The 24860-nt window shown below is 40.5% G+C and overlaps 1 protein-coding gene across 2 annotated transcripts in view; it reads left to right on the forward strand.

The window, feature by feature from the left end:
* Positions 1-24860, forward strand: part of AFAP1 (actin filament associated protein 1) — an 89053-nt gene that overhangs the window by 24933 nt on the left and 39260 nt on the right. Inside the window, exons 2-3 of one of the 2 annotated variants that reach the window (XM_026034174.1) lie at positions 9768-9896; positions 15192-15289. In XM_026034174.1, coding sequence (XP_025889959.1) covers positions 9770-9896; positions 15192-15289 — 225 coding nt within the window. In that variant the 5' untranslated portion in view covers positions 9768-9769. Of the gene's footprint in view, positions 1-9764; positions 9897-15191; positions 15290-24860 lie in introns of those variants that run through there. The other variant, XM_026034175.1, reaches the window with a different exon arrangement.

Genomic DNA, 24860 nt, shown 5'->3' on the forward strand with positions numbered 1-24860 from the left:
GTTAGCTTATCTTAATAGAAGGCTATTTGGCAGTGTGTGTGTCTTCCTTGCTACTTAGGAACAAAGGAATTGCTGGGAAGCTCCTTTTGAGGATCAGTGTGCAAAGTGCATTTTCTCAAAGCTATGCTCATACAGGAAGATTTAGGTACTGTAAGGGTGATAAGCTACGATCATTTACACTGTCCTTGTTCTTTGGTGCCGCGTTTTACAAGTGTTAAATTTAGAAMCGTTACATGAAACAGGGCGAGCTTGCCTTGCAAACTGCACTGAGAATCCCGGGGAGCAAGCGCATCTGTCACAGCACCCGGGCGCTGAATTCCCCCATCTCGATTTCCTTAGCCATTAATACCATGGAGAGTGCAGTGCTACGAGTCTGGGAAGGCTGATTTGTTGGACATAGGTCCTCAGAGGTTTGAAATACTGTGATTCCATGGGAGAATGGCACCTTTGAATGTCACCTGTACRTTGGAGGGGACAGCTTTGAGATGGGGAGGAGCTGGCACAGGCTGCAAGGCAGCCCCGGTGCTCGCTGCACCGCTTCCCAACCACCAGCCTCTCCTGTCGGGCTCGTTACTGCATCCCATGCTCCTGGCAAGATGACCGGGCGTCCGACTGTTCGTGTGTTTGGCACCTAAGTGAAATTGCTGCGCTCTAAATGCTAATAACTAAAACATGGGTTTTTCTCTGAAGCCCTCCTGTTCTTCCGGTTAATGAAGCCCATCGGAAGAAGTGGGGATTTTTATCGCGGGAAACATGTTGCAAGGTCTGACCTGAAGGTCCAGATGATAAAAGCAGCAATTTATTAGCATTCAGTAAACATATGGCTTCTGTTTTCACGATAAATTCAAAGCGTATCAAAATTAGGTATCTGTGACATGCAGGTATTTGACTACATCTTCCATGAAGAAATAACTTCACTAATTTCAGTGATTCTACGCATTTTATGAAGAGCCACAGTGTGCACTTGRCAATTATAATTTTTAGAGGAGGAATTCCTGGTTGGCTTTTTATGCCACAAACCACTAATGTCTTTTGAAATCTCATGCTCTGGTCAATGCTGGAGATAAACATCAGATCCCAGATTATTTAAAGACTATTGATTTACAATTAATGTATTGCTTAGTTTGTTGGATGGCTGTTGGTGTCTGTGTTGCACCGGCTTCTTACATCAATTGGGTCTAAATCCATTCGTGAAGATTATTCCTGCACACTGAGGAAGTCCTGCAGGGTGATGCAAGTTGAGAATGTGCGTGATGGAGAAAATCACAGCATGCTGTAACATGGTAGGAGAGCTGCTCCTGGCAGCTGTTCATGAGTTCCTTTGGGAGGTTGATTCGTTGATGGCTTGATTTGCTTAGCAGATAGCTCTGCCACCAGTCCCACCTGTGCATCATCAAGCAGTGAGGCTTCCTTTCCAAAGTCTCCCTAGTGCCTCCAGTTCTGCTTTTCACCTCCCACTGCAGACTAGTGTTGATTTTGTTACCAAAAAGGTGCTCCCTGGATTTCAGATAACTCTAGTGCAAAGCACCGTATGTTGAATCCATCAGGAAGCTTCCATTGACGCAGAGCTTAGTTCCTCTCTCCTCCTCCTCTCCTCCTCCTCTCCTCTCCTCTCCTCTCCTCTCCTCTCCTCTCCTCTCCTCTCCTCCTTTATGTTTTTCTTTGAGATTAGTTCATTTGCTGTTATCTTAGTTTGTGAACTAGTCTTCAGATATTTATTTTCCGGCTCTTTGTAAAACTGCAAGTGTTCCAGGACATCATGTCTAGGATATTGTTCCTAGCAAAACATGGTGGACATTATTAATGCATTATAGATGCTGCAGTGAGTAATGTGGTATAAGCAAGTGTTATAGAGTTCAAAACTGACTTTTTTTTCCCATCTTCCCGTAGAAATGTGAGGATCTCTGAATCTCTTCTAATAAAATGCGRTATTAGCTTATACTACCTTTAAATTACCTGCAAACTGGAGACTTATAATGCCACATTCTTGGAATGTGCAGCTGGTATGCCTGAAAGAATTATATGCTGAACAAGTGAAAACTGAGCAATTTAAAATTCTGGTATAATAAAATGTATATGTTTTAACTCTATAATAAAATTGTGTTGATGCATACAAAAATATCAAATACTACAGTACAGTGTAGTATTTGTACATACAGTGCCATATGTGTATTTTTCATTATCATTTTACTATTTAGTTTTTTAATTCTAGTGAGTGAGTTAATTTACTATCTCACATTTCTGCTGAATAGAAAACCTCGAAAGAAATTGAAGAGCAGATCCGTGACCTGTGAGAATGTGCACCCTGAGGTGGATTGTAGGGCTTTGTTTCATTTTTACTAATGCAGATAGTTTCTGTGCTTTCAGTCCTGATGGAGCCCACCTACTCCCAGGACCTTCAGCCTAGGGCAGACATGCCCTTCTCTTGCAGGTCATCTGCAGTCTTTCTCTTTCTCTCTTTCTCTCTCTCTCTCTCTCTCTCTCTCTCTCTCTCTCTCTGTCTCTTTCTCTCTTTCTCTCTTTCTCTGTGTGGATTGAGCCTATTTGTGAGTACTGTAGTGGCTGCTTATCTTTTGTGATTTGGATTAATGGAGAAGTTGAGGGAATGCAGAAGCTGGAAAGCAAGACCTGGAATGTCTTGTCCCAACAAGATGATATCAGATGATGTGATACATTCTGGTAATGGTTAACTACAAAAAAAAAAAAAAAAAAAATCTACTTAGTAGGGTAGTGGGAAACCAAAGCTGAAAGCCCTTAGCGAGTGCAGATGGTGGGGATTAGACCCTCTTCTCCCAGGCAGCAGAGCCTGCAGGTGGAATGAAATCCATGTTCTTTGGCTTTAGGTTAGGTTAGATATATTTGAAGAACAAAACCTTAGAGAAAAGCTTCAGCAACTTGATGGAGTCCACTTCAAGTTTCTGTAGCTGGTTATTGCCATTTTTCTTTTTTGGGGCTAAACATATTGTTATAATTAGCTCCATGTAATCCATTAGTGCTGAATTAAAAATAAATGCCCATAATATGAAATTCTTTTTTCCTTCTTACGACTCTGTGCGCTTGCTTAAAATCATGCATTTCTTTCCAAAATCCGTGGCAGTGCTTGAACACTGATCTGCACTTCAGAAAATAAACTCTTGCCCATCTGCCTCCTGCTAGTGGGTTGCGCTCCCGCACTGCTGTCACTCATCGCAAGGCTGTAGCCGACCGAGTAGGATTTTTGGCAGCTTGTTTCTTGTCCAAACACTGCTTAATGCTTCCCACCTCTTGTTTTATCACTAACTATGGCAATAGCAGCATTTGGAGCTTTGAGAGCTTTTTCGGAAAGCTGGTTTTGTAAAGCCGATTCCTTGAAAAACGGAGCAGAAGGGGAGGAAAAAAAAGGAGGAATACATGTGGGTTGTGGCTGAAATGATCCCCTGACATTGATGGAGGTTGATCATACATATTTATGARACAGGAGGAGATTTTAGTAGCTGTGTTTTTCCTCTGCTGCCACAAGCTGTCTGGAAAGAGAGCTTGGGACAGATTTTCAACAAAAGATTGTTGTTTTATTTTTACAAGAGACTTACATATAATAATTTTTATATCAAATAACTCTAGCGACAAACTCTCTGTATGTTTTGCTGAATTCTTGATAATTCTTCATCCTTAGGGATCTTCATCTGCTATTTAGGGTTCCACCCTTTTTTGTGTGCTTTTCCTATTATTTCTGATAATACCATACGTCCCCAGTGATGTTCATCTCTACTTTACAGAGCAGGTTTTTTGTATACTTAACAATTAGATAAGTATAGCAGTTAGTAACTAAGTTATGATTAACTGATAGAGTGAGGGTCATTGCCTTTTCCTATAATGTGTGAATGCCTCACATTTCATATACTGCATTCAGTAAGAGAGCAAAGAAGTGAAGTGCAACAATAGGAGATCTTTTCTAGTGACGAGTCTCCAAGCAGACCCAGCATCGCAGTGTTTTATCCTAAGATTGATGAACATGCCATCTGAATTTAGTTACTTCTTGATAGTAATGCAAAGAAAGAAGAGGATCCTTTACAACTTTCTCTTCTACCAGCTTTCTGCAGATTTCGCAGGCGCTCAAGTTTTATTGTGACTACAGAGTCTAGGGAAGCTGACTTCACTCTTCACATATTTATTCATTGTGTGTAGTCTGTGAATCTGCTGTCTCTCTATAATTACAGTTTTTTCTACAGGAAGAACGGTGCTCAAATAGGCACTAACGTTGAAGCCAGATCAAGTTGTTCAGGATTTTGTCCAACTGAATTTTGAATTTCTCGAAGGATGGACATTAGTATCATGGACAACAGTCGTTTTTTGTCGTCTTTTCTGCTTTCTTTGGACATGTCTGAGAGGAGGATTGCTCTGCTTTGCTTATCATTCCCCTTTTGGTAGCAGAAGACCACGATTAGATTCACTCTTAGACTTCTTTTCTCCAAGCTGAACAAACCCAACTCCTTYGGTCTGCCCTCGTTTCTGTTATGTGCTCCTGAACTCACTGCTCTCAGTGGCCATCTACTCAACTTGCCCAATTTTGTTAATATCTTTTTTTGCACTGAGGAGGCCAGAAATGGACACACTACTGCAGATGTGGCCTCACTAGTGCTATGTAGAGGGATATAATCTCTTTCTTCCAGCCGTATTTGTGCTAATGCAGCCCAGTGTGTGGCTCAGGACATCTTGGTAAAACTGACCTGTGCTCAGYTTGTCCACCAGGAGCCCCAGATCAGTTTGTGCGGGGCTGCTCTCTAGCCAGTTAGCCAAGACTGTTGCTTGGGGTTATTCCATCCCTAGGATTAAATTACAGATTTCTGATTTTTTTTTTTCCGATTGCTGAGATCCCTGTGTATGGCAGCCTTACCTTGGTATATACCAGTGGTTCTCCCATTGGGGTTTTCATTAGATGATCCCATCTAGTTGGGTTGTTCTGGCCTTCAAACATCTATAAATCACAAGCTAAAACAGAGAATGGAAAATTTAAGCCCAGAAAAGTTTGATTCAGCAGTGTGCAGGCAACTCACAGTTGTTAATTCAGTTTTAATTTGTATTTCTGTGGTAGATTTGTATACATGCATTTAGCATAGGAATGGAAGCATGGAAGTGCACTTACCTTATGTGGGGTTGCACTGTATGGTGTAAGATAAAAAATAAAATATGTTTTGTGCCATCCTTTCTGGATTTGCCTTTCTTTTTGTTTCAAGGGTCTTCAAAGGATTACTTGATATTAGGAAGCCCTTTCAGGGTATGCAAGTGATGTGGCAGGGTTAGAATCTACTGTAATCCCTGTGAGTGAACAAAGAACAACCTGAACGTTCTTTTCCTGAGTTCATACTTGTATTTTTGCTTTTTTCTTAAAACAAACTTCAAATCCTGTGTGTGATATGGCACTTATCCTAAAACTTTTTAAATCAATTTGCAATGCACACTTTATATTCTTACAAATGGCTACAGACCAGTACCCCTAAGTGTAGATTTGCTGCAACTGCACCATTACGCTGACCAGTTGGGTTTAGCTTTGGTTTGGAACAAGCCCTACAGCGTGATGTAATKGTCTCTCTCTGATTATTTTACCTTGGTGGATTCTTCTGCTGGCTCGTGCGTATGGTTTTTATGTGCTGTCTTTTGCAGAACTCTAAAACCCGAGAGAGCCGAAGCTGGAAACCCTTCTGGATGGAGGGYTGTTATTTATTGGCACACGAGGGGCCTGTAACTCCCGTGGAGCCGCGAGTGGACTTCTCATCATTTAATAAGGAATGGGATTTCGCGCCCCCAGTCCAGTTAAACTCGGCTTACTGGCGTGATTGCTGGCCCCGGGCTCCACCCTGCCTTTCACCACCTGCCACTCACCAGAAATTCCTTCGGCAGTAAGAATTCAGCCAAAACTGTCAAGTAAATTGGCCCTGTTTTGAGAGCCTTCTGATTATTGGCCTTATTTTGTGGTGATGTCAGATTTCCAAGGGTCATCTCTCATTAGAGGAGTATGTTTTTCTTTGGGACTTGCGTCACCCTCTCATTTTTGGTCTCCGTTTCAGAGGTAATGACTGCTTACTGAAAATATGTCTTCTGTGGATTTGCTGTTACCCCGTTCCATTACTTTCTATGAGCRCATCGTCACATTTCTAGGGAGGACAAGAAAAAAAAATCTTTAATACAGAAAATAAGCCAAGGATTGGGAACTGAGCAAACTGAGTTTTGTTTTCCTCATTACATATAATGGGAATGCGTGTTTGCTTGTTGCTCTCTTAAAGAGTTCACAGTTCCTTATTTTAATTACTTCCAAGACACTTCACGACACTGTTTTCTACTGCATTTAAGCAGCAAAAATTTTAAGAAGGAACTAAATGCACTTTAAGGTACATGGAAAGAGTGCTTCTTATGAGCTGCAAACAGTGTTTCCCTTTTTTTTATGTGAAATTGAGAACTTCCATTCTTACACTTGGATGATTGTTAATGATAGTAATTTTTCCTGCAAAAGGAAAAGACAATCCCAATTTAATTGGTAGGAAAATAAAAAATGTCAAAACTGGTWGGAAAATAAGAACTGTCAAACCACTTATGTTTAGCAATTTATAGCAGCTGGTAACATTTCTTTCCTATTAAAATCTTAAAATAGCATTTTCTATTGATTAATTAAGCTCAGTGTGTACACATGTAGGTGTATAAAGGCAGGAGGAACAAGTCTTCTCACATTCTTTATTCCTTTATGACCCTTTATTTCATATATTTGAACCACAGTGCTGGACACCAAGTGAAGCAGCAATGCTCTTATCATGAATGTGTTATCTAAGGCAGCAGTTTCTAGAATTTTTCAGGCATTAGATCACTGTTACCTCCTCTCTTGCCTTCCTCCACCAGTCCCAACCAAGGGCTTTTGCTAGATCCTCTGCTGGGTCAGAGGAGAGAACTGGACCGACGCCAGCTCCCCATAGTCTCCCCAGCAGTGATTTCCCATTTCCCCTTATCTTCTGGTGCTTCCCTGGTATCTAAGCATCCTAACTCCCTCTGGTTGGCTTTCATTTCTCATTTTACTGTCTATCCATATTAGATTATAAGCTCCTGAGTGCAAGGATCTTATCTTCTTTAATAGCTGAAAAACACTGTTAGTGGTATCTTTTGCTTTCATTATTTTCTTTCTCCTGCTGCAGAAATTCAGATTCTAGGTAAAGGAAGTACTAACACACATAACATTAATTGGTGAGGGGGACAAGCAAGGGCTCCCTTTTTATTTTTTTGTGGTCTTTTTCTTCACAGAATCCAAAAAACATGCCAGCTCACAGAAATGTTAGTGTGGTAATATATGCAAACAGAAATTATGCACATTGTATATGTTGATGACATTTTAAAGTGCATATGTGCTGATAAGCCCTGGCAATAATTGATATGACTGTGAAAGTACTTGCAAAAGAGACGTTTCTAGCGCTGTGTACTGATTAGACTTCACCATGACAGCCTAGGTTCTACAGTAATGATTGCTTTTGAAATGCTAGTAATGTAATAAACTAGTATTAAGATGCATATATTCTGTAATTTCTTAAAATAAAACTTAGATCTACAATAGTAAGAAAAATATATTTAAAGAAGACCTAAAGGCATCAGACTGCTGGAATCAGAATATGTGTGTTATACACACTTAATAGAATCTCAGTCTTGCTTCTGAAATGTGTTATTTAAAAAAATAACCCATGGCTGATAATTTGTTAGTTTTCAGGTTATAGATGCTCTTTTCTTTCTTAAATCTTATTTTTTATGGTCACTTACCCCTTTGCAAATTCCTCCAGAATGTGAACCACACTGGAAGCAATATGGTTGTCCTGAAATACTTTGGATTTCTGACAGCCCAAATGAGCTGTAGCTGTTTGCAGTTTTTTATGGGCTCCGTGGTGAAGTGCTGTGGGCAGATTTCCTGTCATCTTGCATCCTCTCCATCTGCCTAGGTATAAATGGCTTTGTGAAAATCTTGGAGGAACACATTTCCTGAAGGTGTGGGTAGTTTATATAATGGCAGTCATGCCGCTCAGTGAAATAAAAGAACATATTCACCAAGAGGAAATCTTATACTGCAGGGATAAATAGTGTCTTTCAGAAAATATTTGCCCATGTGCACTTCTTAGGACTTACTTCTTTGTAAAGTCTTCGTGTTTTAGTATTGCAACCAGCCCTGTCTTCCATTGCCTCTTAGGAGTAGGTCAGTTTTGCCAGAGCATCCTGAGCATCCCAACAGAATCTGCAAATAAATGGGACAATCTGCAGACACTGGAGATGAGAAGGGGCCGCCAGCCTCTTGCAGGAGTGTAGGTCGCATCTGCGGATTGCCCAGCACCATCCTGGGTTCAAGGATCAGATAAAACTAACTCATCCGGACCAAAAACTGTTTAAAGAAAGAAGAAAAGGGAATTCTAGTTTCAGCTGGGTGAACAACTATATCAAAAAGGGTGTGTGGAGGAGAGAAGAGCTGATAATGGAGTGAGTAGTAAGAAAGAGATTTCAGGACTTGCCAGTGGTGGCCTGTTAGATCTTGAAAATGCTATTTTATAGCGCACACACACACATATAAATGAGTAGAAAAAAATAAGGGCCTTTTGGAATAAGGGTTGAGATTAATCTCCATCTCAATCTTCAGGGTGTATCCCTGAAATGAGATGAAGGTTTCTTCTCAGCCTTTGATGAGGATAATGGCATCAGATAYGGGAAAATATGAAAGCGTAAACTGTTCCATGCAAGATGAAAGCTAAATTAAAAATACAGCGGGCATGAGTGCAGGGATGAGGGGATCTSAGAATCATGAGTGAACTGAGGCATGGCAATGAGGTTCAGTATTACGAGTGTCCCATAAGTCTGCCGAGTGGGTATCATAAGATTAGGCTGGAACAAATGCATTTCTCTCTATATATGGGATGAGCCACTACAGTTATCACGAGAATGTCAGTTTTCAGAGCTGATCTGAGAAGTGGAAATGTGCTTACCAATGTGCTTTGGTGGTTTGATAACATAAAATTGTGAAGCACTGTAAATCCACAGAAGGAATATGATTTTCACAGAAAGAATTGGAAAGTCTTTACAACTGGAGTAAAAGAAATCTGAAAGAAAAAGTGCAGGATCAGGAATATCTTGCACTTTTTGTAAGGATTACTCCTGATATTGGACGGAAAATCAGGAGTAATAAAAAATTCCCTCTGCTAAAGTGGAGGCTTGTCTTGGGAAATTATAACAAATAGGGGATCACAGTAGAAAAGGACCATCTGCTCTTCTTTTTTTTTTTTCTGCTGGAAACAGAAGAAATAAACTGAGAGGGAATAAAATTCCCCAAGGATTTTTTTAGAATTATTTTTAAAGAATAAAATTCCCTAAGGATTTTTGAAAATAGCAGTGTCTTTAGATCAAACTATAATTTTGTTTTGTGAATAAGAGTTGTTTGTTAAAGRGAGAGGAACAGGGGTGGCACTGCTAGGGAAGATGGCACTGACACTTACATGCAGCACTGACTTGGGGGTTGCTGTATGAAAAGAATTGGGTCTTTTCTGCGTTGTTTTTGTGGTGACTGCGGTGACTGTGGAAATGCCAATGGTGCTCGGTAATGTGCTAGTTTCTTGGATTGACAAATGGATGATGCAGCGTGTCTMCGGGAGGGAGGAACGGACATTTTTGAGAAATGATAAATAACTTAAATGTGAATGTGAGAATTAACTCTGTCTTTGTTTCAGTGGGAACTTGCATGTTTATAAAATGTCTTCTTTTTTTTTCTGATTGTTTTTCAGCCATGGAAGAGTTAATAGTTGAGCTGCGTCTGTTTCTTGAACTTCTGGACCATGAATATCTAACTTCTACTGTCAGGGAGAAGAAGGCCGTAATAACTAACATCCTCCTGAGAATACAGGCAGCAAAAGGTCAGTGTCAGGGCTGTGTTTTCTTGCTTGCAGAAATAAGTCCATGCCTAATGAAATAGCTTTAAGGGGGTAAAGGCAACCCCTAAACTGAAGCGGTGCAGCAGGACAGCTTGAAGCTTAAGTGTAACTTCTCTGCCTGCTTTCCAGAGTGCTCAGCAATAAAATATAGGAAAAGACTTGATAGAAGAATTAATCTGTTGTGCATGGGTGAGCCTAGCCACAAGATAAGAATGTTTTCACTTTGTTGATATAGTAGTTACTTCATTTTATTTGTGGAGACAGTTCTGTTTTGATGGAAAAGCAGTGTTACAATCAGGGATCACTGACCACTGCACCATTTCCAGCAGCATGGAGGCTGCATGTTCATCCAAGCCACAGCCACATCACAACCAAAACTCATGAAAAGGTTTGATTTAGTTGTAGACTTTAGTTGTGGACTGTGCATGGCTGACACAGGAGTTCCCAGTCAAAGCCAGGAAATGACAGTCAGCTTTTTGGTTTTTCTTTCATAATTAAATAATGCTTACTTTCCCTTTTTCTTCCTATCTAAAACTGTTTCAATTCRCAGAATCACACAGAATCACAGAATGGTTGAGTTTTGAAGGGACCTCTAGAGATKACCTAGTCCAACCCCRCCCTGCTCCAGCAGGGACATCCAGARCACGGGGCACAGGGCGGCATCCAGGCGGGTTTGGAAGAGCTCCAGAGAAGGAGACTCCACAACCTCCCTRGGCAGCCTGTGCCAGGGCTCTGTCATCCTCACAGTGAAGAAGTTCTTCCTCACATGTGGTTGGAACTTMCTGTGTTTCAACTTGTACCCATTACCCCTTGTCCTGTCACTGGTCAATACCAATCAGAGTTTGGCCCCATYCTCTTTACATTCTCCCCTCAGGTATTTATACATGTTGATAAGATTTCCTCTCAATCTTCTCTTCTCCAGGCTAAACAGGACCAGGTTTAATTGCACAACCACTTTTGTCTCCATCGAGACTATATAACTGAGTACAGTATAATTTGATTSACTATATACAGCGATCTCCTCCAGAGCCTTTACAAAGAATCTTTCCCACTATCTCCACTGTTTTTCCTAATAGTACTCCTCTATTTTCATACAGMACCTTACTGTATAAGGAAGTATCTGGAATATAAGTTCTGTTATATGACAGACGTGCTGTCGGTATAAATCCCTAGTGTTTAACTTTTGGAAAATAATAGAAAAATGTCACATTGTGAGCAGCTGCATTTTGCATGACTTGTTTCTTCTCCAGTGCTAAAAATAATTAGTCCCCTCCTTCCAGTGAAGAGGGTTATATATGGTTATATTTGCACAGGATTCGAGTCCAGGGAGCTCAGCTTGAAAATGCTGATCATCCTGCTCTCCCTATTGAATTTCTTGAGGATCCATCACTATTTTTACATTACTAATGAGAAAAGTAGTCAGGTGGCAGTTTCATGTGTTGTGGGAGGATGCTTCATGCTCCAAAAGCCAAACAAAATATACTGAACTCCCTAAAACAAAAATCTGTAGCTGGGTAAGTATTTGCAATTTGGTATGTTTAGAAACAGCTATACTTTATGAAAGAGTGAAATAACTTCACACAATGCTGGTTTTAAATCATGTATTGTTCTTTTAATCTTTTTGACCAAATTTATTGGAAAAACATTTGACTTCCTCAATAACTCAGGCAGCAGTCTGGTGCCAGCTTTGCAAACAGTTTGCAAAATCCATTTCTCTGGATTGTGGTTGATGTTTCAGGACACAAAAACTACAGCAGAACCAGTAAATCAAACAGCACTGGTTTTGTTTCTGGACCCTGGCRCCCAACTACTTGTACTGCTAAATTTTTGGAGTGATCCTTGGCATGTTTTTGTCCTGAGCTGATTCGTCTTTCCCAAGAGTTCTTAGGCATGACTTGGGAGCCAGCAGGGGCAAAGACCTCTTCCCGAGATATTTCAGAAGTCCTTCCATTCCACCCTGTTTATTAGAGGCAAGAGATTTTAACAAAATCCATAAAGATTTCTCAGTATCAGAGAACCTTCCCCGGCATGGGAACCTCCCACTATAGATGTGACTCAAAGGACTCAAGGAATATAGCTTCTCACCTTCTAGCGCCTGCCTTCTAGCTCTCCATTCCTACAAAAAATCCGTTACAGGATCCATACATCAACAAGAAAGATCCATACAAGACCCACATACTATAAATATGGGTTTAATTCGATGTAGCTGTTAACAGAAGATTGTACCCACTTCTGGCTCCTGTGTTCAGGGAGATAGTTTAGAAATCTCAAAGAAAAGTCAAAACCACAATCACAGGATCCAGTAATACACCTTTAAATAACCCTAAAGGAGGGATCATAGTCAATCTCACTTAAAGGACCCTGGGAATGAGCTCTTAAGCAACAAAATGTAATGGTATCCAATGACTGAATGTTAATTTCAAAGTGGAAATAGGCATATGTTTTGAGCACTGAAATTATGAACTAATGGAAGAGCTTTCTAAAGTCTGCATGCCATTGCTGGCACARTATCAAGATGAAATATTTTCCCAAAAGATACGCTGTAGTTCAAACAAATTAGTTTAAGGAAGTCCTGTAGTTGAGTTGAGCAAGAGGTYGTTAAAGATGGTAGTAGACATCCCTTGGACTGTACTCTACACACTCCAGATCACAGAACTGTGGCTTAAACATTCAGAGTCTCCACAGAAAGCACTGCAATCCCTCTCCCTGGGCTGCTCATTCCTGCTCCCGTTCTGCGTCCTGCTTTCTGCTAGCGCCAGCCTTGTTTGCTTTTTTACTGCGTTAGTCCTAACCTGTGTCAGCTTCCTGCTCTGGTTCAACCTGAGGCCACACACGTACTTTGCTGGCCCGCAGGAGAGGTTGGTGCCGGGACGGGAACAGGGCAGGGATGCGGAGCGGCTTCCATGGGAATYGTGCCATCTCACGGCAGCTGGAAGCGCATGTGAAACTGGAGGGAGTCGTGTACTGCAACGGAGATGACCCTGCTGCTTTTTTGATCTGCTGTAACATTCAGTACTCCCATCCCTTTGAAACTATTCATCTCTTCATTAGAATTAAAAGCAATAAAAAAATGCATAAACTTGCAAAATTCTGCAACTAAGCTGAGCTGTCACTTTGAATTTGTTTTTTAAAATGTTATTTTACTCCACCCACGTAACGTCCATGAGATGTGCCTTGGGAATGCTGGCATAGTTGAACAGGCCTGAGGATTATGCTGAGTTCAGGCTCTTTACGCGCATTTTTAAAAATCAACTGTGTGAATCCACCAACATATTTCTATTGCTGAGGCAAACCATTTAATAAGGGAATAGTAATGGGGAAAGGCAATGAAGGATCTGTGCAAATGGGAACTGGCTGGATCCTTTATAACATCTGGAAGTGAACAATTATGTTTTGCTTTTTAAAGGTGTGGGAATTATTATAACGGTCTGGCTGGATTTCAGTAAAATTTAAACCATGACTGTTTTCTCTGTAAGTCCTGAGTTGGGAAATTCCTTGRCAATCTCTTGCCATGTTTTGTTGTGCCTACCAACTGCACACAGTTTTCTTCATTTGGTATCCATTGAACAGAGAGAATGAGGCCAGTCAGGTGTATTCTTCAGGTTGTAGCTATCTGGTCTCAACCTGCCTCACATCCAAAGCAGTAGTTATTCTGGTTAGCTGGCAAAACTATAAACTTTATTTTAATTTGTGAGTCTTGGCATTCCCATTGGATTTTAGTTCTGAACAAAACACTTGGCATTTCCTTCTGAAACTCAGACTTCTGCAAAACAAAGGCACCAACAGTTTATTTTGGAGTAAGAACTTTTAGTGAATTCAGTCATTTAAGATGACTGTCAGCATTGCTTGTTTTCCTTAACGGGACTGTAATGTCGTAAGCCTATAATGCTGACTTTGCTGTGCAATTTGGTAGAAGAAAATAAATATTAGAGCAGTTTCTTGCTTAAATATACATCCTTCCAAACTATGGGGAAAACCTGCTTTTACAGAGTCAATAGATTTCACTTGGAACACTTYCGTTCTCCCAGTAAAAAGACTGCTCGGATTTAACTTTTGGTTGTTACAGAAAGTATAGGTGAACGGCATATGGATAGCAGTCATCATATGAATTTGTCCTATGTAAGGAGGCACAAGTGAAAGTTATGCTTTAAAAACAAAAAAGAGGAATGATTCCCAAGAATAATCACACTCTCAGTTTTTAGTAAGCAAGAAGTATCTGTGGCCCTTAGAGACTGTTTATTTTATCAGTGTTGTTTTTCAGTCCATGACTTCGCAGCCAGTGGGACTGCGTTATTATGACAAGAAACATTTCAYCATTGATTACATTTTTGAGAATTACATGATCTTGACCAAAAGACGCCCATTTGGCTATGTAAATATATATTTTAAAAAATAAACTAAACCCTAGGAGCTGAATGTCATCGAGGGGTAAGCAGGGTGCATCCCATTGACTGAATTTTTGCCAGAGCCTCGAGGAGAGGCACCCATATCTCCCTTTTGATAGTCAGAAAAACAAACAGCATTGTGTTGTTCTGAAGTGTGATGGGGATTTAAATTGCCCTGCCAGAAACTCTGCACTGAAGGGCCATTCCTCTTTCCCGGGAGCCCTRTGGGAATGGCTTTTTACATCTACCTTCTGCTCCCTTCCCCAGCCCACTTGGGAAACCACGGTGCTCGTTTCAGAAACAAGAGACAAAAGGGGATGTTGGCCACAGTGGTACCTTGTTCTGGACAAGGGGACACTGAGCAGCACCTTGGCCATCCCGCCCCTGCTCCAGCACCAAGCCCAGGCCACGGGGTTCATCCGCCGTGCACTGCCATTGACATGGTCACAAGTGAAGGATCCTCATCTCGTAAAGACCTTTATCTGGACAATAAAGTCTCAACTCTGTAGTAAATCTTTCGGTTCAGTATAGTAGCAAGTTTGGAATGATTTCCTGTTTTTTTTTTTTTTTTTTTCCTTCTCCTCTGTCTGGTATTTGTTGATCTAAGCAGCTTTTAGCCTGTATCATAAGTATGTGCTTGTTCTGCATGATTAAATTCCCAGTCCCCAACATTCTTGCCAGTGGTTGCTGTTTCTGCAAAGCAGCGGGACTTGGGGGGTGACCTGGGAGCAACTCTGGGAGGGGTCACATGCCAGAACTGTGCAGTGCCACTGAACATAGCCCAGAGCACCCATTTGCTCCCGTGAAGTGCTGCCTCTGTGAGGTTTTGACTCCATGAGATCTTGGCTCCATGACATGTTGACTCCATGAGGTGTGTGTCTCTCTCCCACAGGTTTTGAAATTAAAGAACATGTCCAAAAGCAGGAAGTTGCCAACAGTTTGCCTGCACCACCTCAAATGCCTCTACCGGAGATACCTCAGCAGTGGCTGGTGAGTGCTAATTCAAACATATGAACATGATATTTTTGTGATTAAACACAAACAGAACAAGCGTTAAGAGGAAGGAACCTCTGGGCAGGTTGAGAGGAACAGGAATGGCTCCAGACTGGTGGGGTCACATCTGCGATGCCAAGTCCACTTCTTTCCCACTCCCTGCCCAGAGCAAGAGAGGCAGAGATGAGCTGGAAGGCATCCAGCGATGGACCGCGAAGGTAGATAGCCAAATTTTATGAAAAGACTCCATTTTATTAGCAAACACCCCAAAGGAAGACCTAGAGATGTGAAATGAAAGAAGTTCACATTTTTTTAAAAAAAAAATAGGCTCTGTGTCTTTCTGTGCTCACTGCCTGGGTAAGAAATTCCCTGCAGAACAAGTCGATGTCTGAGTTCTCAGAGATGTTTATAGAAGAAATATTAACTGAGATCTGCAGTTCAACTCTTCTGGTTGGAAACAGCTGTCTTGTTGAAGAGTAAGCTATAAACAAGTTATAATTCTTCTCTTTTATTGACGTAACAGTAGATTTGAGAAAAAAGAAGGGAAAAAACAGTTTTGGTATTTTTTTGAGAGGAACATAAGCAAGTAATGGTTTGGGTGGCTTGAAGGTGAGCACAGTCTAAGCCCTAATACTGACAACTTATCCATCCTTTTGTCATTTGTGGTAAATGTAGTACATAGGGACACAAATAGTCCTAAGGAAATAATCCTAAATCTGCAGAGGAGAAAATACAATTCACAAGGCAGCAGTCTGTATTTTCATGGAAGAGGGAGAACAACAGCACGACCAACACTCTGCTTCATTTTAACATGTTACTTTTTGTTATCTGATTTATGCCCTGTTTCAAGAGACAAACATACCTATTTTACAAGACAGTAGCATTCTACAAACATAAAAACTGGTTTAACAGGTCAAAGTCTTGGTCTAATAACCTTTATTTTTGACAGGGAATAGTTCTGCAAGTCACAGAACAAATTAAAAAAAGAAAGAAAAAGAAAAGTAAGTTATGTTGAGTAGCTTAAGTATAGTTTCTCCTTTAACTCTACCAGTTTTTGGTTTATGACCCAGATCAGGTTTTCTTTTCATTTTAATTCTGCAGAATGTTATTGGTTATTCTCAAATTCTTATAGAAATGGGATGTTCATGCTAGAAATTTTCATATCCAAAGTTAATATATGCACGCTAGCAAAATCTAATTAAAATACATGCTATAAAATAGTTATTCAGTAGATTTGAGTGAGTGCAAAAAAGATCATGCTAATATGCAAATGTAGAGAATTCATCTCACAGTTAACAGTGTCTGAAAATGGTCCTTTTCTTCATTTAAAGATGCATATAGCATGAATTACAGCGCAATTGTTGATGAGAGGTGAGAAAATTAAACCAAACACACATGCCTTTGAAATGTCGGCTTCTGGTGCGAGCATCATAAACTGAAGCCAATTGAATTTGTCATTCTTTCATGTTTATGTAGGCTCAGTTTAATAAATTGGTTTGGAAGATGCAAGGTAATTTTACTTTAAAAAAAAAAAAAAAAAAAGACTTGTTCTTCCTTTCTTATGAATGACTGTGTAAATATCCCCAGTGCTGGTGTGAAGTGAAAGGGTGTGAAGTATGAATTAGACCCGGCAGATCACTACTGTTCTGCAGTAGCTATATACAGGTTGGGTTTTTGAGTAAGAATACTATTTCCTTCGGATGGAGTGAGAAGTCCCTTGGACGCTGGTGTAGCCAGTGAGCTCGGAGCTTATTCTTGCTGTGACAAATTGGGCAGAGCAGGATTTGAACGCGCTCTCCTCCTGGAGGTGACAGTAACACTGCGGACACTTGACTCTTGGTCAAGTCACAAAGCTGAGCTGTTTTTTCCATCAGGGTGGAAGCTGATTCTTACCGGTTTTTCCTCCTTTCCATTGATGCTGCCGGACACCGGTGGTTTGCACTTCCTTTGTGCTTTCAGTACCCTTTGGACATCATCCAGGAGCCATTCCAGACCTGTCGTGGTCAGGCATTATCCAAGCRCAGACTACCAGGGGTGTTATTTTAAGATGCTAGCACATCATATTTTTTGAAAAAGATGACAGACTGCTGGTGTCCTGCAAGAGCCCAGGTGGAGTCAGAAAGGAAGGACAAAACCATCAGTTTTCTGACCCTCGATTACGGGTACCAGCTCAAAGCACCGTCTGGAAGTTTAAACATTTCTCYTGCCATCACCCTGAGCTAATGGTATTTTTCATTAGGTGTCTTTTAGAAACCTCTCCCTGCCTGAGGGACACCTTTTCTGTCAGACCCTTGTTATCATTAGATATGATCAGAGACTCTCATCTTTTCTCCCTTATTATGCAGAGCTGGATATCAGTGACAGGGGTTAAGATTAATTTTCCCCCGTTAATGCTCTAGTACCGTGGTTTTCAATCTAAACGTAATCAGTGGATTTCTTAATACTTTTAGATGGTGTTATAGAGCTCTGTAGAAGCTGAACATAATTACATTCCTAAGTAACATAAATGTCCAGCCTTTCTTAATAACTTTTCTTAGAATTTCTGAAAGAAATTCTGTGAATGCATGAGAAAATAGGAAATTCTGCTCTAGGATGTCACATAACAACATACATAATATACGACTCCTCTTTTTGTCAGCTGTTGGGAGACCAAGTTTTTGCACTTGTTGAATAGCATCTACTGGTGGTCTCAACCTCCAGTTGAGTCACAGTGTACTCCTGGAGGTAGGGATCAATGACTTTAAATAAACTGTGCATGGTTTTAAAATCTATGTTTTTAGCACRTCAGTTATTGAGCGTGATGGAAATTAAAGTTTCATTTACACTGCTGTTTCTTTTTATGGCACTCAAGGGATTCTGCATTCAAAAATGTTTAGTCTGAACTGATGTTTAAGCTTTTACTTATGTAAAGATGTGTGGGTGGGAAGGAATTCAATACTCCTTAAAGTGGTGCCAGGAGCCAGGATTCTTTGTAGGCAGGTGCTGGGCAAGGCTGCCTTTGCAGAGCTGTAAACAGACCTGCACATTTGCTCCTGCCAGATTTTCTATCAGTTTTGCTGTTCCTCAGCAAAATAGCAAAGATCATAAAAATTATTTTATTTATAGGTATATTGTTCATATTTKTAATTGTCTTCAATTATTAAAGCCCATAAAAATCCAGAGAGATTTCCTAGATTTGGTGGGTTTGGACCAGGTTTAAAAACCCAAAGTTAGACCTTGCGTATCTTTGAATTAAGCAATTGTCTAATTACTCTGTCTCCATCCGTGTCATTCTCCATGTCTGTGTGCATTCCCTTGCCTACATCTGCTCCAGCAGACTTCTCTCATCCTTAGGAAGCACAGATCCTCTCTTKTCTTTAGCCCTGTGCATGCAGCTCCTTCAGATGGCCAGCCAAGTCAGAGCTGCAAATGAAGGATATAGCTATGAGGTCTGCTCCAAATCCTACTGCCCAAGGGCAGCTCCATTTGCCTGGACACAGGAGGGCATTTGCCTCTATCCTGGCTGCCAGGCGAGTAGCTAATGAACCTTTGCCTGAGGCAGTTGCAGAGGAGGTCATGGTGTTGGAAACAGTCATATTGGTTGTCTGCTCTTGTTGTATTGGTTGTCTCCTCTTGAACGTACTTTTTAGGAAGCCTGGTGTATGTTGGCCTGCTTTTGCATCTCGCAGTCTGCACCTGCTTTTGTGATATTGCTCTGAGCTGAAAGGACAGGCAAGACGCAATGCTAGAGGATGGGTTTAGAAGATTAGAAGGGTCAATGCTCTACATACCTCGGCTACTGGCCATTTATTAYCTGGGGTGCCATCACTGCAGCATCACCAAGTTGCTTTAAAGTATATTTTACACATAACAGAATAACATCCAGTGCGTCCTGTGGATCCTGTGCCTGAGGATACCAGCATAAATTATCCACAGCGTGACAGTGACAGAGCCCTTCCACCGTCAAGCAGTCAGTTGTCATATTACATCTGACAGTCAGTGATTTCAGAAATGTTGTGCTGTGCAATCCAACAAAATGAGAGGCAAAGAGCACATTTGGCTATTCTGCATGATTTTCACTATAAACCTGGATATATATCTTGTTTTTCCTGGAATATGATCTAATAATGATTTAATCACTACAAGTGTCCAGCAATATGCTGTAACCCCTGTAGATATAAATCAAAAGAATAGGTTGTCTTCCCCCAACCCTTTACTGTACACACACAGTCACACCGTAGGAGTGTTTCATATAAATGAAACACTRTTTTTCTGTTGTGGAGAAGTGATTTGACAGCCTCCTTTTATCTGGCTCCTTGTCACGTATATTCTGTGATATTTATTAGAAAATGCTGAAAGGGGCAGTGTCCCTGGAGAAGAAAATGCCATTTCTGAAATCAAAAGAATTTTTTAGTGATATGTTATCAATTACATTAATTATACCTTGAAAAAAAAATATACAGCCTTGAAAGTCCTAAGCTGTGCGGTTGTGCTATGACAAAAGCGAGGGTGCTATGTGCTAGGTAAGTACTGAGGAGTTGTTATTTCATCCCCRTTTTTATACTAACACTGAAAATTAAGTTAATGTTGGCCTTGAAGGGGTTCCCTTGCCAAAAACATTTAAAATCAACAAAAATAAATTCAACACAAATTCATTTGTTTCATTCAGAGCTGACCAATGGCTTCCTTATGAGTGAATCTCAGCATGTTGTTCTGTAATGAGGGAAGAACCGAAGAGTCTTTTTTCATCACTGATTGAGATGCTGCTACAACTGGCAATTATAAAACATTAACCCTTTCAGATGCTTATTAAAATGAATTTGCCACCATATAGTTCTATTATWTAACATGCTGTTTCAGTTTGGAAAGCAGTTCTGAATTCCATCTCACTGTTCAATGCTAGCCAGTGTTCTTACATTTAAGTAGTTATTTTCCTCACCTGAGCCTGTATCTCAGGTTTCCTTTGAAATTTGGTTTGATTTGAAATCGTATTTCTCTCAGTCTCCATTTTACTCTATTAAATCAAGACAAACTCCATCAATTTCCTCTTGAACTATATGTATATTTTTATATTGAGCTAATCCCCTCTTCATAGCAGTGTTTCTCCTAAGCAGTTGCTYTATTTTCATGTTCTATATTGACTGTGAATGACCAGAACAGCAGAGATCCTTCTGGACATGGTTTGGTTGTGGAATTGTTCCCATCATCATATGCGATTGCATGAAAATCAAGGACAGTAAAATGTGTTCTTATTTTYTTCTTATGTTCATCATTTCTTGCAGGAGGATATAGTTGTTCCCATTTTCCCTTCCTTTTCTTTGAGGGTGAGGATATACATCATTGTTTCTTTCATATTTGCAAATGGTACTGTGGATAACTTTCATTTATATAACACCATTATAACAATGTGTACTGCTATGTGTCAAAGCCTTTTTTTTTTGTGTCCAAGCTGCCGGAGTGAATTATTTTGAATTACCTTTTACTGCAATTTTCATTTAAGCTGGATGGTTTCCAGTCTGGGCTTGCAGGGGATTGAACTGCTTTACCAGCTTGCTGTGTGATTATTGTGAAGCTATTTGCCCCTTTTCCTATCTTTACTACATTGATGATCTTTGACATTCATGACAGGAAATTATAAGATTACTAATGCCACAAATCTGATAGGATATTGTCCTACCATCCTTCTTACCATGATCTTATTTGTGGTCTCAGATTTTGTTTTATCTTCTTTCCATGCTGTACCAGTCCATAAAACACTATCCATATGCTGCTAGTGGGAACTAACCTGTTTGTTTTCCTAAGCCTGTTAAGATCCTATTTACAAACATGTGGGAAAGACCAGTAAGTATATACCACATTTGTAAGTACCAAAGTTTTCTCTTGTTTTAGTTTGATAACAGTGTTGAGGCCCTTAGGGAATATTCTTAGGGTGTAAATGCTGTTGTCTGCACTGTTCTCACCCTGCTGCCATGCCCTGTTCCCACCGTCATGTTGCATACACAAATATATCATCTCCTGGAATAGGAAGGTGAATTTGTGTATACTGGGGAAYGCAGACACTTCTTTAAGAGAGTTTGCTGGACTTCTTTCACAGAATTTGGCTGCCAGTTTCCTAGGGACCAGGTGACAACATTGAGAAATTAATAATGGTGAATTGAATGATTCTTTTCAGCTTCTGCTTCTCAACAGTCAGGCTAATTTTAAGTCTGGTTGGCAATAAAAAGAGATTTCTTTATAGCATCTTAGTGATGCTGAGTTTATCGACAGCTTTCATGTCAACTTTAAGAGTGCAGCCAGTACCCGTGCCCAGTTTCCAGCCTTTACAGTGGCACAACAGAGCCCAGTTGAATAGTGCAGTCAGTAATGTCAGTAATATCCATTTTTTTTCTGACCTATAGGGAGAGGAATTATAAATGCAAGAGCAATCCCTGACCCCAGGGGCCAGGGAATGACAGCGTTGTCCTGAGGTCAGCCCTGCGCACAAGAAAATAGCACCCGTAGGTGACAAGGCGTCTTGAAAGCCRCATTTGCCCACTGGCCTCTGAATAGCTCTATTGTACACCACAAGTATTTGGGCTCTTTTCCAGTGTCATGTTGCTGCTTTGGAGCGTTGTGGAGTTACACGGCAGCTGGCTCCGGCGCCCGTCTGGAACCGGGTTCATGGTCGATCTAATAACAGCCTTGTGAGAGCGGCACTCCGCTCGCTGGCAGCCCTCAGCGGCGGCACGTGGGAGCTGGCAGCCGCCACCTCTCCTGAGGTCTGGCATTCCCACTGGAAAGCTCCACATGGGCTGAGAGGTTTCTCCTTGTTTCCTGCAAGGTGTAGTGCCTCACAGTGATATGAAGCTATTTTATATCCTCAGGTCCCTATAGGATGACCTTTATTTTTCTCTGCTTTCCCTATTGTTCCACACTACTTGAACACTATACACGCTACACTTGCACATCCTCAGGAGCTATGAGTGAGACCGGCCTGAAAGATATTTGCTGCCTAACTTGGTAGGTATCCTTTGAGGGAAGGGAAAAAATATTTTACTTCCTAGGATGCAGAGAGAAGGAATTTATTTGTGCTTTCTGAAACACAGAGGGGCTGGTGGACAAGAAGACTTGAAAGGGATGTATTTTAGAGTCCGGTGAAAACAGAAGTTTTAATTTCCAGATAAATATTGGTTATTATTTGTTTCTCTCAACAATCCCTCCTGTATTTTCAGTTGGGCATTCCATGAGCAACTCAGTCTTTAATGTCTCTGAGTCCTCAGTTCTTCAGGGCAATGAGCACTCATCTACTTCCTGGGTTCAGATAAAGCATCTTTCATTTTGTCTTAGACTCCACACCTGTCAAACACCTTTATCAGTTGTTCCCAGTATTACTGATATTATTCTGGGCAGCAGCATGTCACTCATCTTTGTCCTTTTTCTTCCAGTGGTATAAAATTGTGGATTTTTTTCTTTTTTTTTTGTTTAACTCTGTTCTTATTCTTGTGATTTGACAAGGTTATTTGTCTTGAAAGACACTATTCCTAGTTACCTTCCTTGTGACCTATTCTGAAAAAATGAAGGTAGAAATTTGTGTTAATGCTTTCTTTGCAGGTTGCCATGTCTTTCCCTGTGGTGCCACTCAAACCACACATGTTCTTTTTTTTGAGATTTGATCCTTTCATATRGTATATAGCTCTGTGCTTTCCTAATAGACTTTTTATTTTCAGATAAGGTAATGAGGAGTTACTGAATCAAGATTTATCTCAGTTCATACCTCATAACTTCATCAATATTCTTCTGTTGAAAAATTGCCAGTCGAAAGCATTAAACGATACCACTAGTAATGACAAAGAAATCCAAACCTGGTAGATACTAATAAGCAATATCAGCATGCTCACATGTACGTTTTAGATTTCTCGATGATCGGAGGATTGCATATCCCATAGCTCCCAAAAGATGGAGTTGTTTATGGTACACATTAGAGCAAGGCACTTTTATTTTGTATTTAGTGAGTTAGATGTTTCTATTTCTACTAATAAACTTTAAAAAAAAAATGCAATTTTGTAATTGTTTTCCACCTCRTTATGGCAAGTGCTGCCTTTGGAAGGCGAGGGCCGGGGAAGGCAGCAATGGTTTCCATCTGTGTTGACGTTGGCGACGCAGCCCTGCCCGCCCCAGCTGCTCCGGCAGGGTCGGATTCAGACAAGCACCATTTGTGTTTCATTTCCTTTTTTCTTTCTTTCGGAATAACATTTTGTCTAAAAACAAGCACTTGCCCCCCTCCCCCTGGATCTTTACTGGCACCTCTTCTTTGGTTCTGGATAAAAGAGAGCTTCAAAATCTTGTTCTGCTGTGTCAAACTGAGATGAGAAYGGCTCTCAAGGCAAATATTTCCTGGGTGAATTAGGTTTAATAACGATAGGAATTTCCTGTATCTTAGTGCACCTGACGGGGAAAGTAGTTGGAGATGAGACCACAACATTAATATATATCTGCCTTTGGAAGGGGCGGTGGGAAGCCGCGCTGCCTCCGGATTCACAGCGTGCTGACAGTTTTCCAATATTAACCAACATCTCATATTATTTAGTGCCCCTCATGCCTGTTGCGCAGCGGCGGGTAAAACGGAAAGATTCATGTGTTTTGTGACAACGGGCAGGTTTACAGTTTGCCTTTTTCAGCAAAATCGTGGGGAAGTTGTGCTAAAAGCCTCATATTTTCATTATTCTAGTTCTTCAGCAGGTGATTTCTGTAGCAAAGCTGCTCTGTGAGGAAAACTCATTCAGATGAGTGCGTGTGGGAGATAACAGTAATTGTCAGCTCTTATTTGCAATTGAGTGTGGCTAATAAAAAGTTGGATACATGATATGATGTAGAAGTTATGTTAGTGTAAATCTCAGTGTGACCGATTTTTTTGTGTTTGGTCCAAATCAGCTCACTGTTTGTGAAGAAACTGGTAATTTTACTAGGAGGTCTCTTAGGGCTAGATGAGCATTTTTTCACTAACCTCTTACCTTTCTGCATGTGTCTGTAATACTCAACGTGCAAACACTTTCAAGGCTGGAAAACCTGCCTTATATAAAGGTAACCTGGACTGTTTTCTTCCTTAGGTGCTTCTGTCTCTTCCCTGAGTTTAGACTGGATGAGTCCAACAGAGTTGTCTCTGTTCCATTTACAGTTACATTTACCTCGTTTTATGAAAAAGAGAAAGATATGTTGAAAACTGTTGCTGCAAATGTGAGGCTATTGCTTGCAACTTGTATTTTTGTCATCATACAATAAACCACTAATCCTGGGAAAAGGCTTAAGTGTTTCCTTCACTATGAAAATACAGAATGAAAACCTAGTGGCAAATATGAATGGGTTCTATAAAATACAGTTGTTTTGGTACTTGTTAAGGAAACAGAACAGCAAAGTCATATGGTGGAAGTCATACAGTACTAAAATTACTTTGTTATTATATCAACATACCAGCAGTCAGTCAGTTTTGAATTTAAAACAGGTTTATATTTAGAAGCATTTTAAAGTTTGACCTGGTATTTGAAATATTTATTTTATCGTATAATAGTTTCGCGATGTTCTGAACTATTTGTTAGTCATAGCTCAGATTTCA

This window comes from Nothoprocta perdicaria, unplaced genomic scaffold (assembly GCF_003342845.1).
Source record: "Nothoprocta perdicaria isolate Ctin4 unplaced genomic scaffold, notPer1 scaffold_14, whole genome shotgun sequence".
Classification (NCBI taxonomy): Eukaryota; Metazoa; Chordata; class Aves; order Tinamiformes; family Tinamidae; genus Nothoprocta; species Nothoprocta perdicaria.